Source organism: Neodiprion pinetum, chromosome 2 (genome assembly GCF_021155775.2).
Source record: "Neodiprion pinetum isolate iyNeoPine1 chromosome 2, iyNeoPine1.2, whole genome shotgun sequence".
In the NCBI taxonomy this organism is placed as follows: Eukaryota; Metazoa; Arthropoda; class Insecta; order Hymenoptera; family Diprionidae; genus Neodiprion; species Neodiprion pinetum.
In genome coordinates, this window is record NC_060233.1 from 16562064 (window position 1) to 16574595 (window position 12532).

Here is a 12532-nt window from a genome sequence, read left to right on the forward strand (position 1 = left end):
CGAATATATCTATAATAAGGCACGTGTCGTTTGAACGCGGGCTAACCGAAAGTTCGGGGACTTCTGGTTCGGTTTTTTTTTTTTTTTTTTTTTTTTTTTTTTCCCCTCTCAAATGGGTGTCCACGAAGCCTAAATATTGAGCAATTTTTTCTTTTTTTTTTTTTTTCTTTGAAATCGGATAACGAGTTATTCTAATTTGTGTGGAAAATTTTGAAAGTTAAATGATCTTTTGAAGCAAATTATTTTATATTATTTTATATTATTATTTATAATAACTTTTTGGATGGAAAATTAATCGAGGCCAGTGAAGAACGTCAGAAAACTGGCATCGGTAAGTAGACAATTGAAAAAGAAAAATTCGCCCCTTTATTACAAGCGTCTCTATACAACACAAGCTGGCACAAACTGGACACAATCAAGCACAATCGAAAAGATTGTCAAATCTCGGAAGTCCTTGGCTGGGTATTGGCTTTTTTTTATATGTTTCTCAATATTTCTCGAGTTTATCCTGAGTTTTTGGAACAAAACGAGATACGTCACAAGCTGACACAACCCAGCACAATCGAAAAGGTTGCGAAATCTCGGATGTGCGTGGCTGGGTGTTGATTTTCTAAATTTTTTCGGGATTTTTCGGTGTTTTGCGGTTTTTTTCCGGGTTTTTTGAAAAAAAAAAGAGTTACGTCACAAGTTGGCACAAGTTCGGCATAACTTGTTTCAACTTTGTTTAGATTTTTTTTTTTTTTTTTTGCGATCTTTGGACTCTTTCAAAAAACGAAAAACGCACAAATCTGGCACAATTTTTTTTCAGCCTGGGCTTATTAGAATTTAGATTTTTGCGATTTTGTGGAAAACCGTTGAAATTAAAAAAGATGGATCAACAGCACAATTCAGCACAATTTTATAATTATTGTTTTCAAAAATTGCTGGAACAACTTTACACTCATGGATACTCACACAAGGAAGGTATCCCAGCCCGAACTCTCCGATTTGATTTATTTCGTAATATGTTATAGTAGACTAAAAACTAAGCAAGACGTATTTTTTTTTTTATCGGCCATGAAACACTTGAAGGGGGTGAAACCACCCTTAAAAGTAAGGCATGTCAAGAGGCGATTTCACAGTTTCACCCACAAGAACATAATATTTTTCAACCAATCGAACTGGAAAAGTTTTCTCATGAAGAGAGATGAAAAATGTATTTTTCTCAAAAAAAAAAAAAATTAAGGGGGTGAGCCAGCCCTAAATATAATAACATTTACGCGAAATATTGTCAAATTCAAGTCTAAGAATCTGAAAAAATATATATTTCGTATGGATACAAAAGAAAATTTACGTGTTTTTGGATTTTCCCGAAAAATAGTATTGGCCGAGGTAACTACCCCCGAACGCTGTTTATCTTGCGCGTATGCACAAAATGGTCAAATTCAAGTCTAAAAATCTGAAAGAAATACACAATGCGTGCGAACACGAAAGAAATGTGACATATAATTGGATTTCCTCGAAAAAAAATATTGGAGGGGTAACTACCCTTGAACGCAGTCGCATTTCCATCGTGTTCATACGCATTGTATATTATTTCAGATTTTTAGACTTGAATTTGATCATTTTCTCGCGCAAGCGCAAGATAAACAGAGTTCAAGGGTAGTTACCCCTCCAATATTTTTATTTTCGAGGAAATCCAATTATATGTCACATTTCTTTCGTGTCCGTACGCAATATATATTTTTTCAGATTCTTAGACTTGAATTTGACAATATTTCGCATAAATGTGATTATATTTAGGGCTGGCTCATCCCCACAATTTTTTTTTTTTTTTTTTTCTTCCTACTTATTTTTGTCGACGTTTCTTTCTCGAAAAAAAAACAACAAAATCAGAACAGAATGCCGGCATACTCCGGTTGGAGTTTAGAAATTTTGATATTTGACACAGGATTTCTCGGAATTATTTCAGATTTTTCAATTGTTTAGATCAACATCTTTATTTGAAAAATTGTAGAAAATTCACATGAATTCGAAAGAGTGAGACAACAAGCGGCTTTAGGCTAGCTCGAACTTCCCGTTTTCACACTGCAGGTTCCAATTTCACAGAAAATATAAAATACTAATATTCAATTCGAGTTTCGAGTTAAAAATTCACATTCGTGATTAAAGATTTGAAAGCCTTCAGGTACCATATTACATGAAAATATGACCTTTTTTTATTTTGAATCATTATAATGGATCCACCATTACAAATTTTGGAATTCTGACCTTGGATTCGTTATCGGTAACCCAAAAAACCTCCGTCCACTAATTTCTACCAAAATCCGAATACTTTTAGACTTTTTTTTACACCATATTGGATTCACCGTTTTGGATTGAACAAATCTAATCTCAGATTCGTGATCCGCGACCGAAAGAAACTTACGGTATCAATTTTCATTCGAATCGATTTATCCATTTTCAAGATATCATTATTTGTTATTTCATTTTTTTGCAATTTTGTTATTTAAATAACTGAATAATCACCCAACCGATCAAAGCGAAAATCCAATCAGTTCTAAGTTCGGAAAAGCCGCGTTGATTGAGATCAGAATCATTGAAATCCGGTTACTCGTTGTCGAGATATTGTCGGATAAAAAATTTGACCACACACACCTCGAAATGTAGTAAAAACCCAATTTTTCATTTTCGGTGTGATTACAATAACTTCCCTTTTTCTCTAAAAACAGAGAAACGGGAAGTTACAAATGAGTACTTTCGACGTTGAGAACAATCATGTGGAACATCGTCGGTCCGATCGGAGAGGTCAAGGATCAAACCCAGATCGAATTGACATGGAATGCTCCATACATAATACATAATTGGAAAACCGTGTTTTTCCGCAAAAGGCAGCAGTTGGTTAAAATATTATGTTTATATTTGCACACGTCAAATTGTATTTATGTATGCGAATGAATTCCTCGCAAATAGTCACGCTTTTATTATCTTAGGTTGGATGAAGGAACTTGGAATATAAATCGGCAAGACAAGTCGGACAATTGTAAACGTAGCTCATAATAAAACAAGATTTGCTTATGCAGAAGATTTACGGGGTGATGGATACACGGATAATTATTGGAGTAATTTATTTGGGTGTTTAACAGCCAGCACTATTTTAAATGTGTTTGAAAAATGGACATACAGACATGGGATGATACAACTTCCACTATCGGATAGTTATGCAGGGTGAATTGCTAATGATTGAATAGTTTAATGCGCATCCGCTAAAATTCTAGAGCAAGAGCAGTTTTTTGGTAAGTGCTAACGTATCTACCAAATAAGGACCACCCTAACATTCACCTTACACATCATCTTCTTGCGATGAGAATAGTTTTGGTCAGTGCTTGAGACGATTTATTACATGAATTGTCTAAATTTTAACATATATCAATCATAATCATTACTTATAAATAATTCATGATAGGAATATCGGTTATTCACTATACCGATGGTTTTTTATACCTACATTATATACATACATTATAAATGGACATAACAGGTTAGTTCGTGAAATGTTTGATGGAAGTTTCAACACGGGGTAAAATCTAGCTAAATTTATGCAATCCGGGTAGATTTTATCGATCCTGATATTAGGTCTCGTTATCAGCAATTGGCGGAAGAGTTAGGAGTCGATCCGTTGTGAAAAACGAAATGAATATTGATCAGTAAAATGTACCGGTTGACGAAATGCAGGTAGATTTATTCTATAGTAATATACCAAATCATCCATCTAACATTATCACAAAGTAATTTGATATGCACGTAATTTTTTATAAATATTCTAAATCCTAGCTAATATTTGGATTATTATAGAAAAAGCTACGCAGATTTCCGGTTCTTGAAGTTATGGTCGAGTCTTTGGGTGCACAGAACAGTGTAATGCTATCTAGCTACAAAAGCGGGAAAATAACGTTTGAAATCTTATCTTTGAATAAAGATGATCATTCCACGTTATCTCACGTATTGTTACAGTAAAAAACACGCGAACACGACTGGATTTTTGTCAATTGTTGTCAATGGCAATGCGTAATATTGTTGCGTTTTTGCGAGACAGGCTTGATGCTGAACCTGGTGGTGTAGGTTTCAGTACTTCTCTTGGTCGCATGATGAATAGATTCGGCATCAGGTGTGTTTTTAAAAACTGTAACAATTTGTCGGATAAAAAGTTTATGGAAACAGACTGATTATGGTGATGTGTAATATTGTTAGTGATAATAGTTGCGTTAATCTTGGGTCTGACAATGACAATTTAAGCACTTCATGTCATGATCTGATTTTGAATAAGTCCAGTAATGTACAATCCAGTAATGTAACCCCTTTCATGACAAGGGATCTAACTATTAAGATTTGTTAGACTTGTTGGCGCCATGACAGTTGATATCGTGCTTTCATGAGTTACAAGTTGCCTTTCTTTTGTTTCTCGCTGCTTAGGTTGACTACTTGTTGCCGCCTTCCGGACTACAAAGGGTCTTGGACCCGGATTTGAGTGTTACTTACAATTAGGAATCTATTCAATATGTCACCCAAGAAGCTGGACAAGCCTGCTCTTATTTTTTTTTTTTAAGTGGTTGATCGACTTCTTCCTTCTTTGCAGTGTTGTTTTCTCTTGAGAGTGATAGCTTATAACCTTGTTGCCGTTACAGATTGGCAACCTTCCAATGTTCTTCTGACTTGACTTTTCACAACGTTTTTCTACTTTCTTGATGATTTTCTCATTTCGGAACCTTATCATGATTTTTGGCGATATGTTTCGTATTTGATTCAAGTATTAGGATTGTATATTTTTTTTTCCTATTGTTGCTTCTTCTGGTTACATATTAATTCTTTTGTATAACTTGTATCTGTATTAATATATTATTAGCTTTTAAGGTGGGCTCCCCGGCAAAGGGTCGAAACGTCAAGCAATTAACAGTTTTTCATTTGGCCGTAAAACACCGAGAACCTTCATTCGCATACATTGGATAAGGTCGGAAAAACACATTAATTTACTCTCTCTTCTCTATTATGCGTTTCCAATTTTCTTTCTTCGCTTTGTTGAACCGTCGAATGACCGCGATTTTCGTATTGCTCAAGACTTCTTCGTGACTTTGAAATCTCGCTCGTCATTGGAATTTCGAAAATCGCTCGCCAATTTTGGAATCAGAGGATTCATAAACGGGCGAGCATCCGCCATTTCCCGAAATTTTGCCAAGCTCTTTCCGCCCTCGGAGGTCGAGGCGACAGGAATTTCATCGAAAGATCAGCTCCGCTTGTTTTCGCAACTGCGCCAGACTCCTTAGCGCCAACCGAGCTTCGAAATCCCAAGGAATCCTCATCCTCGTCTCGCCGATCTCGCCGATCTCTCCCAGCCATCCGTCGTATAGCCCCAATCTTCTTTCACCATGTCGGCCAGCTTCTCGCCGATCATAATTACCGGGATGTTCGTGTGCGCCGTTGGAATCTCTGGAATTATCGATGCGTCCGCGACTCTCAGCCCCTTAACGCCGTAAACCTACGAAATTACGTTGTATTGTAGTAAAAATTCTCGTCTTAAGAAAAGAAAGAAAGAAAAGTTTTGTCTGACTTTATTGTAATGATTACCGACAGTTGGTCTACTTTGATTTTTATAAATATTTGTTCCTCATTAAACTCGACGATATTATATTTTGATGGTAACAAAAACAAAGTTCTTGAAAAGTGGTAACGGTTTTCTTCATCTTTGAGGTGAAAGGAATTAGATCAAACTTTGCTATTCTCAGGCACATAAATCCCGATTAACGGTATTATCAACGATCCAATGATCGAGTGTCACATTCTTAACGTCCTCTGCCCCTAGATATTAGGTACACTTGGGGACAATGAATCTGAGATGGCTAATTTTCTACACTAATCGGTTATGTTGGCAACACAGAGAAACCTGCAGCGCCACAGTCGGCTGAGCGCGAAACAAACTCAATCTCAATAAGCATAACATAACTCATGGCCGTCGAATCTAACCTTAGAATTGACGTGTCAATCCAACAAGTCATTATCCCCGCGGTATTCTAAGGTTAGATTCGACGGTCATGGATTATGTTATGTTTATTGAGATTGAGCTTGTTTCGTGATCGGCCGAGTATGGCGCTGTAGGTTTCTCTCTGTTGCCAACATCACCGCTTAGCGTAAAAATTTAGCCATCTCAGATTCATTGTCCCCAAGTGTACCTAATATCTAGGAGCTGAGAACGTTGAGAATGTGACACCCGATCATTGGATCGTTGATAATACCGTTAATCGGGATTTCCGTGTCTGAGTACAGCAAAGTTCCTAATTTTGAAAGTCCCGAAAGCGTCTGTCTTCGAATTATTTGGTGGCGAAACTTGAAGTAAAGAAATGAAACTTTGTACGAAACAACACAAATTCGAATGGTCTCAAACCCGACGGTTCAAAGTTTCGAAATGTAAGATTCCGAAAATTCAAGTTACGGTAGAGGAAAGTTCCGAAAATTAAAATATATTCACACAGCATAGTTTACCGAACTCGCGGGTGTAAAAAATGAGAAAAGCCAAAAATCAGAATCACCAGGATCCCGGACGTAAAATATCGAAAATTCAAAACAAAGAAAGACCAAAATGGTGAAATTTCATCACGTCAGAAATTCACAGTACTGAAAATCTTTCGGAATTTCAATGGTTCAGATTAAAAAAAATTTTAATTTTCGCACTTTCGGAATTTTGACTTATCGAAGTTACGCCTTTTCGGCATTTTGTCCTTTCGAAATTTTGCACTTTCGGTACTTTGAGCATTCGGTTTTGGACCATTCAAAATTCTGATGTTTCGTCAAAGTTTGATTTCTTTACTTCAAGTTTCGCTACCAAAAAATTCGAAATTTGACACTTTTGGAACTTTTCAAATTCGGAATTTTCACCCCGCCCTGTAGTGAACGTAATTCTTCCACTACCCTGGGCCGAGGGGGTAGAAATGTATGAGCAAATTAAAAGGCGTGAAACGTTTTTGCTTCTTCTTGTTTGGCTTGTCTGGAAATTGTGGGGAGCCAATCAGGGAGTTCGTCAAATTTTTCCAAACTCTAAGGGAGATTCTGTTCAATAAAGTCTTCACTTAAATTAATGCATTCGAATAGTGCAGTACTTCAATTTTTGCTTTCGATTAGTGTAGACTTGAATTTGTGCATTTGATCAGTGCAGTTCTCCAAAGTTCTCTCGTGTTTTTTTTTTAAATGCGTAATTTGCAAGAATCTTGTTTTGCGAATTTCTATCATTTCTTTTAAAAAATTAGTTATATTTAACTTCTCATGTTGAACCAAATATTTCAATATTTTCGTTAAAGTGTCTTGAATCTCATCATTTCATTTAATAAACATTTTACTATTGTGCTGCTAATTCAATCATTACACTTAACGAACATTTTGTTATTTTGTTCTCAAACCTGATTTCGCGAATAATTAATTCAATGACCGATCCCAATGAAGTTCGTAAAATACATTCTCGAATCTTCCGCTGAAAACGCAGCGTCGCCTCCCATAGCCCGAGGCATCAAGGTCGACGAAAGGTGAGTGGCATCGTTTTATTAAAAAAATTCACCTTCATTTCAGGTGATCATTGTATGATAATTTCTGCATTCCTATCTCTTTGCAAAAAGATTATGTGGTGAGTTGGTATTTTCGTACATAATTAATCTTCGGTGGGCCGGCGTTTTTCCCTTGAAATTCAATATTTTTTAGAGGTATGATATATGTATAGAAATAGTCAATATAAAGAGGTAGGCCGGTCCTCTGAAAGTTGATAGTCAGACCCAACCCGTATAGTAACACAAAAAAAAAAAAAAAACAATCATTCCAGCCGTGACGTAATCTTGAATTTTTCACTATCATTATACGATATTTATATTTATATATATACATATATACGTATATATATATGTAATTTTTAATCAAATTTCTTTTTATTTAATTCTACCGATCGAAACCCGTTTTCTTTCTTTTTTTTTCACGTGTAACAATGAAGAACGACTTCCTCGAATATTAGTCACAGAATATTCGTTAATATACGAAAAACCACGCAATGTGGTGAGAAGCTTCTCATACCTGACCCGGAATTAATATTTGCTCAAGTAAATTCGTTACTTCCTATTATTATTTACCTCGTGGTGGTCAGTCATTAATTATTTGCTAGAACTGAATAAAAAAAGACATCATTAAATTGGCCTTCTCATCAAAGTTATTATTAATTTCTGGGAAAAACTTTTCTTCTGCGAATTACAGGTTTTACATTTTCTGTCTCCAATTTCACGTTTAGGAGAACTTCTGTTATCAAAATTCGGTTCAATTTATTTGAGGTTCTCATTTTTCAAACTCTGATTTTATTATCTTATTTCGTCCTTTCGTTTATTCTCTATTTATTTGTTTATTTTTTTTCTTTTGATACTTGAGCGATAAAGGATTTGATATATTTTTATAAATAATTTCAGCACATTAATTTTTTATTGCAAGTGCAATAATTCATTCATGTTACAACTGCCAAATGATGCTATACAGCCGTTTGAGGGTTACCAAATCGCATGACATCTCAATACGACGAAGTGTAAGAGATGTCAAATTCATTGTTGTCCAGTCTATATTTCCGTCAATTAAATTTTCTCGCATTCAATTTTCTGGGCAAAATTTCCCCTCGGCCAAATTTTCACCGATTAAAATCTCCCCGGACGATTTTCCTTGGCTAAAATCTCCAAGATGACGAAGAACAAATAAATTAACGTGAATAAATATAGAGCAACTAAATATACTTGGTGTACGGAAAAAGTTATGAAATTTGAAATAGATGAATAAATTGAAATGATTGTCCAAGTGAATTTTGTTGTGCCGGGGTTGATGTCCGTAGAAATTTTTGACTTGGGCGATTTTTATAATTTTTTTTCAACGAATATACTGATTGACATAATTTAAAATTCTAGGTAAATTCCAAAAATGAAGCAAATCACATCATATTTGGAATATAGGGATGTTTTGAGTCGCTGAATCGATTCTTGTGGTTATTAATACGATTTGCCATCTCCCAAGCCCTGTAAATAGGGGTTAATTTTTCAATTTTTCCTGTTCGGCAGAAAACGTTTTTGAATTTTTAAATTGAGGCAATTGCAGCAGATACTCTAATTGTGTCTACTACTCTCAATTCCTAAACTTGGGGATGGGGGTGAATTTTTCAATTCATGCAATACCATCTAAATTTCAATTTCTTCTCGTGCTTGTTCGTGCTTTTAATTTTATCAGTAATAATTTTTTTATCCATCATCCCTGAAATTTAAAAAAATGTAATTACGGGTTGATTTTTTAGTGTCTTGTTTTTATTTTTTTTTTTTCCATTAAAAACTTGCAAATACCTTAATTTCCACAATTTCCACTCCAAGATTTATTATTTTATCTGATTAAGCTTGGTCTTAGTACTAAAAATCACCGATAGGTGGCGAACAGCCACTCTTATAACTTCCACAAGTAAAACAACGCAGGAAGATACATAAGTAGACGAACACTCGAGCTAAGATTTTGATAACATATGAACTGTATCGTATGAACAATTTTAACCATTTTGGGTCGGCCATTTTGGATCTGCCATTATTGAATTTCGCAATTCTATTGCCAGATTCAGATTCAGTGACTTCAAAAACCATTGTACACCAAGTTTCATTCAAATTGGTTGAAAAACAAGAAAGTTATTCGATTTGATCATATATGATACATAAGCAGTATTGGCACAACTTTTTTTTGATCATATATGATACAATGCCAGTCAACCGTTTAAGCGGGAAATTTAATCTGGAAGTCAATCCAGGGGGATTTAGTCCTAGAATCAAAAAAACACCCGAAATCTCTGAAATGTCTGGAATTACACAAGTTACTTCGGAATCCTTTAGAATGTTGTTAAATTTTGCGCAAATTTATGAAATTATCTGGATTCTCTGATATCTCCGTTATCATGCAAAATCTCTTAGAATCAGGCAGTTGTCTAATCTGAGGTGAAAGATTAGCCGTCTCAGACTCATTGTCCCCAAGTGTACCTACACTTAAACTAATGAGAAGTTAACGATATCCATCGAACAGGGGTTCTGTAAACGAGAAATGATGCATTTCTCTGAGGTTATCTCTAGTGAAGTTTGTATGGTACTGACATAGGGGAGCGGCATAGTGTGCATGATAAACCATTACTACTGAAATCATACGACAGCTCAAATGATTACTGACATCGCGGTTTACCCATAAAATGTAAATCACGTCTGGTATAATAACTTTGATCATTTTTTTCGAAAGCAATTGTGGCTCCGTGTAAGTCAAAAGTTAATTATATCTTTTGGGTAGAATGAGCAGATTAAAAGACTGAAGTAGTGAAATTCTCGAAAACAAGAAGAGAAATATTTTCAGAATGAGAAGAAAATAAAACTCTCACCTGAAGTCTTGGATTAACGACGGCGGTTGGATCGCCCTGAGGGCCCATTTTAGCGGTGCCAGAATGATGGTAAATGGTGAAGGTGAGAGTGCGGGCGGCGCATTCCCAATAGCCGTCCGAGTCGTAGGTAAACCTTTGACATCCGGGAAACCGGACGTCGAACTGCCTCGAGCCGAACTGCCGCATGGCACTCGTGCGAGTCACATTTTGGGCGGCGCGGATGCCGGCCACCATGAGGCGCACGTCTTCCGGGTGGCTCATGTAGTTCGGAATTATTCTCGGCGGGGATCTGATGTTCCTGTTCCTCAGGAGGATCTCACCGCGACTCAGCGGTCTCAACAGCATCGGAAGAATGCTCCAGGAGTGTCGATTTTCGATCTCTCGGTATGTCCGGGACCAGAATTGGTCAGATATTCCGAATCCGCGACGGGCTCCTTGGTCAGAGCCGAGCGAGGCACCTTGGAAGAGTAACTCGACGTTTGGCCAGCTGCCGTGGTCGTTGGGTGTGTCGGTGTTGAGGAAGGCCAGAGCTTCGCAGCCTCCCGGAACCGTCAGAGGGCCTTGACGATTGGTCAAGTAGTCGGCGATGTAGGGTTTCACGGGGTTCATTATGTCCCTGGTGATTATCGAGGCGGGCTGATCGACGAGGGCGATGAAACCGCCGTAGGCGATGTGGTCCATCAAGTTCTTGCCGACCGGCGCGTCCTTGACCAGCGGAATCCCGATATCGGCGAGATGCTCGGCCGGTCCGATTCCACTGAGCATGAGAATCTGAGCGGAGCCGATCGTCCCGGCGCTGAGAACGACTTCTTTTCTCGCCTTGACGGCGAACTTCCGGTTGTTCTTGTAGAACTCGACGCCGACGGCCCGTTTGTCTCTCGGGTCGACGAGCACCTTGCTCACCAGGCTGTTCTTGCTGACGAACAAGTTCCTCCGAGTCTTGACGGGGTGAAGATAAGCTCTGCTCGTGCTGACCCGCGATCCGTTGGCGGTGGTCGTCTGGATGTAGGAGAATCCGGTTTCGGTCCTTCCGTTGTAGTCCTGGATGTCGAAGCCGAGCTCTTCCCCGGCCTGGAGGAAGGCCGTCGCGAGGGGCGTGTGGAAGGTCGGATAGTTTATCGCCATCGGGCCTTCGGTGTTGTGCATCTTCTCGTCGACCCTCAGCCCTGGGATCCCGATGTTCTCCATCTTCTTGAAGTAGCGAAGCACCTCGTCGTAAGACCATCCGACGTTCCCCAACTCCGCCCACCTGTCGTAGTCCCGCTTGTCGCCGCGGGTCGCGATCATGTAGTTGAGGACGCTGCTGCCCCCCATCACCTTGCCCCTCGGCCAATTGCACCTCCGGTCCGTCATCCCCAGGCAGTAGCTGTCCGAGGGCTCGGTCCGGTACTTCCAGTTGACGTCGTTGCTGAACTGCAGGTAGTTGACCAGCAGTGGGATGTCCATTATCAGATTCTCGCTCCTCCCGGCCTCGAGGAGTAGCACCTTGAGCTCCGGAACCTCCGTCAGCCGACTCGCAATGACCGCGCCTGCGCTTCCGGCCCCTACGACGATCACGTCGTACTCGGCATCCGGTCCCGGCGTCATGTCTGGTGGCTCGGCTTGGTGATAGTTTCTGCCCTCCCGCAGGAATTCCGCAATCCCAAATGTCAACGAGGAGATCGTCGACAGAAGCGGACGGTAGTTTTCACCGCTATTGAATCCGGCGTAAATCCGTTTTGGTAAAGCTTGTCCTTCCGCAATTCGAAACTGCGCGCATAGCGTCGTGATGAATAACGCGCCGAAAATTACGTACTTCAACTCGGCCGCCTGCATGTTTCTACGATATGCTTGAAGGACAACTCTTCACTGCAAACTAAGCCGGATGAAATTTGTACCCCATTTATATATTGGCAAAAGCTACGTTCCGTGGCGTCCACCTCCATCCGTACCTCTTTTTTACATTCTACTTCATTTAATACTCGCGCGTCTTCCGCCATCTCAACCTCTAGTTGGATGATTTAATCGCCCCTCGGCTCATTTCATCGACTCGGAAGTATTATCGATCGGTAGTAACGGGTGAAAAAATAACCTTACTACATCAGCTAGGATTTGTCA

General features: G+C 38.8%; 1 protein-coding gene across 1 annotated transcript; it reads right to left on the minus strand.

The window, feature by feature from the left end:
• Nucleotides 1-2896: 2896 nt before the first annotated feature.
• Nucleotides 2897-12265, minus strand: LOC124212713 (glucose dehydrogenase [FAD, quinone]-like). The gene is made up of 2 exons (XM_046613064.2): nt 10436-12265; nt 2897-5512 (listed from the first exon to the last, which is right to left on the minus strand). Exons 1-2 carry the CDS (start codon nt 12248-12250, stop codon nt 5333-5335), a joined length of 1995 nt encoding a protein of 664 aa, XP_046469020.1. The 5' UTR covers nt 12251-12265; the 3' UTR covers nt 2897-5332.
• Between the last annotated feature and the right edge of the window lie 267 nt (nt 12266-12532).